General features: G+C 38.3%; 1 protein-coding gene across 1 annotated transcript; it reads left to right on the top strand.

Moving 5' to 3' along the window:
* Positions 1-308: 308 nt before the first annotated feature.
* Positions 309-1,391, top strand: LOC135156432 (lactosylceramide 1,3-N-acetyl-beta-D-glucosaminyltransferase-like). Its single transcript, XM_064108908.1, has one exon. The coding sequence runs from the start codon at positions 309-311 to the stop codon at positions 1,389-1,391; it is 1,083 nt and encodes a 360-aa protein (XP_063964978.1).
* Positions 1,392-3,210: the final 1,819 nt, after the last annotated feature.

The raw sequence follows: 3,210 nt of genomic DNA, 5'->3' as shown, positions 1-3,210 counted from the left end.
AAAAACACAGTGCCCCACCCCTCACGTTGCTAGAATCAATGAGCACACATATCATCTAGTGTTAGAATATCGACTTGACATTATTTTGTCTCCGTGCATCAGACCTCCCTTGTCACCACAAATATCAATAGGCGCTACAAACCAAGCCACCTGGTTTTGCCTATCTTGGCGATACCTCCCTCAATTTTTCTGGAACAACAACGTTGTAGCCATTTGAACCGGGGTTTCGAGAAATGTCTAAAACGTCGCCAATAGGACGGCGCAACATTTAATATAAACTTATCACTCTGGCATCATATAACGAGAGGATGGCACGAGTTCCTTTGAAGGGGATAGTGGTGATGCTTTGCTTTATCTCGTCTCTATGTGCATGCAAATTCATTTTTGTTCGGAATGCGGGCATCTTAAATCAAACATCGTTGGAGCTCAGATCCGGAGCCGCTGGGAAGCGAGGCCCAAATAACTTTACATCCGTCATATCTGATTCACAGAGAGGCAAAAACGCAAGTGTAACGCCTGGTCAACACGCGACGTTGCGGCCAAAACTACCAGCGCTCGGATGGCTCAAAAATGTGGACTGGGTACCAGGCATGGCAGGACCGAAATTGGACATCTATGATTTTGTAGTCAATCCTGAGAATACGTGTAAGGTAGGGAATATCACACTACTAATTTTGGTGAAGTCGGCACCCTCTCATTTTTCACGCAGAGAGGTCATCCGGGAAACTTACATCAGGTTTGTCCAGGAGAATAGGATGCCCGCCAAGGTGCTGTTCATCTTAGGAAACCCAACGGCGGAAGCTGACCGGGATCTCATAAGAGAGGAGTCCAAACTACACGGGGATATTCTGCAGGTCGGTTTTAGAGACCATTATTACAACCTTACCATCAAGCTCATCATGGGATTCAAATGGACCGTAAACTTTTGCCATCACAGTGACTTTCTGATGTCAACAGATGATGACGTAATGATCGACGTTGCCAACCTTGTCGAGGACTTGAAAACGCTACCGGAGTCTCGTACGAACTTCTGCCTGGGATGGCCAACCTCCACTGCGCCGATACGAGATGTGAACAACAAATGGTACTGCCCGGAAGAAATGTTCCCAGATGACATTTACCAGGTGTATCCATTTGGTCATGGTTATGTGTTGTCGCATGATGCTGTAGCAAAAGTCTACGATGCTTCAAAAGAACTGCCTCCAAAAACACCCTTTGACGATGTTTACTGTGGTAGACTTTTGATCTCAAGAGGCGTGGGTATTGTTAACAGAGCGAACACCTTTAAGAGAATTCATCCTGGGATACAACCCGGAGATTACCTAAAGTGTGAACTGTCGGTGGACGAAATGAAAAAAGTATGGAAGTCGATGGAACCTGTTCGGAACTAACATGCAGCACTCCTAAACAACGATTCTCCCGATAAACGCTTACCCCAACTACAAGATCACTCAGAAGAAGAAAGAATGAATGGACAGAAGGAAATTATCATTTAGGTATACATCAATCTCTTGTACAACAGAGATGGATCTTCTTTTTAGACTAATCATATTGTGAAATAATCATGAGTATAAGAACGTAAAATAAGCATTAAATACAATATTAATGATAATAGAAAAGGTTGTTCAAAGGGCACAGATTGAACTTAGGTCGGTATAGAAATGTAAAGATGAATAGAAAGAGGAAGAAGAAGAACCTGAGGAGACAGAAAAGGATGGTGTTGGGGTCTAAGTTAAGTTTATTTTAATCACCAGGTTTGGAGTAAAGACTACACTCTATATCCATCTTTTTTTCACAGGGATGAGACGGTGGGGTCTTCAAATTGAAGATCTCCAAAAAAATTTATATAACAGCGTATGGGGTAAAGACTATGCTCTTATATCCATGCTTTATTACAGGGTCTTATTTTTGAAGATTATAACAATTCTTTTTCAAACGGGTCTGGAGTAACGACTACACTTTATATCCATCCTTTTTTCACAGGAATGAGACTGTGGGGTCTTGAAGATTTGTTTAAATAAACGGGTCTGGAGAATTGAGAATACGTTACATCCACGTTCTTTATTACACAGTCTTAGTAGTGGAAGATGGCGGAGCTTTAATAGTTTTGAATTTGTTTAATCACCCGGTCTGGAGTAAAAGACTACACTTTATACTTAACTTATTCCACAGGAATGAGACGGTGGGGTCTTAAATTTGATTTTAAGAAAAATATATATATATATTATTGATATAACAGGGTCTGGGGTACAGAGAACATTCTACATTCATTTTTACAGGGTCTTAATTTGGTAGACAGTGAGGTGTCGCAGTTTTTAATTATTTTTGAAAGACTTTACAGGATCTTAGTTTAGAAGGATCTTCAAATAGTTAAATAACCGGGTCTGGAGTATTAAAAGATTACACTCTATATCCATGTTATTCCAAACGATAGTGGGTCCTAGTTTTTAAGATTTTTTAAAGTTTTGAATTAACCTTGTCTTGGGTAAAGACTCTGTTTCCATCTACGCATGTTTTAGTACAGAAGTCTTATATTTTTGAAAATTCTTGACATTTTTTAAATATATGTATATGTATATATATATATATATATACAGTGCGTCCCAGAAAAAACGAAACCGAGATTTAGCGATGATTTATCATAACTTAATCAAAAATGAAATAGACAAATGACCTATCAATTTAAAGCTTAGAATCTCCTCTTTCATCTGATATTATTTAGATTATTCCTCATTCACGCATGAGGGAGCAAAAACAATTTGAAGGAAGGATACCAAAAACTCATTTGGCGGGGGGTATATGAATTTCAAAAAGAAAATCACATGTCTTAAAAGTTCAATATCTGCTCTTTAATTTGATACCTCAATTACAAAAAATGGTCATGAAATAACAAAGTTCTGGTTATTTGAAATAAGGCTTGAATTTCCATAATTTCAGTAAATAAACTGTTTTCACCGGTTTCCCACAGAAGCTATCGCATGGTTAACAAAAGACTTAATGCATGGCTGATTGTCAACAAAACGGAGTGTCGAGTGAGTTTGAACGCTAGCCTGTAAAACCTCTTCATTTTATGAAATTATTGAAATTTAATCCTTATTTCAAATAACCAGAACTTCGTTATTTCTTGACCATTTTCTGGAATTGAGGTATCAAATTAAAGAGCAGATATTGAACTTTTAAAAAATGTGGTTTTCCTTTTGAAAGCTAGAT

The sequence above is a fragment of the Lytechinus pictus genome, chromosome 13 (assembly GCF_037042905.1).
Source record: "Lytechinus pictus isolate F3 Inbred chromosome 13, Lp3.0, whole genome shotgun sequence".
In the NCBI taxonomy this organism is placed as follows: Eukaryota; Metazoa; Echinodermata; class Echinoidea; order Temnopleuroida; family Toxopneustidae; genus Lytechinus; species Lytechinus pictus.
This window is presented reverse-complemented; position numbering and strand designations above follow the sequence as displayed.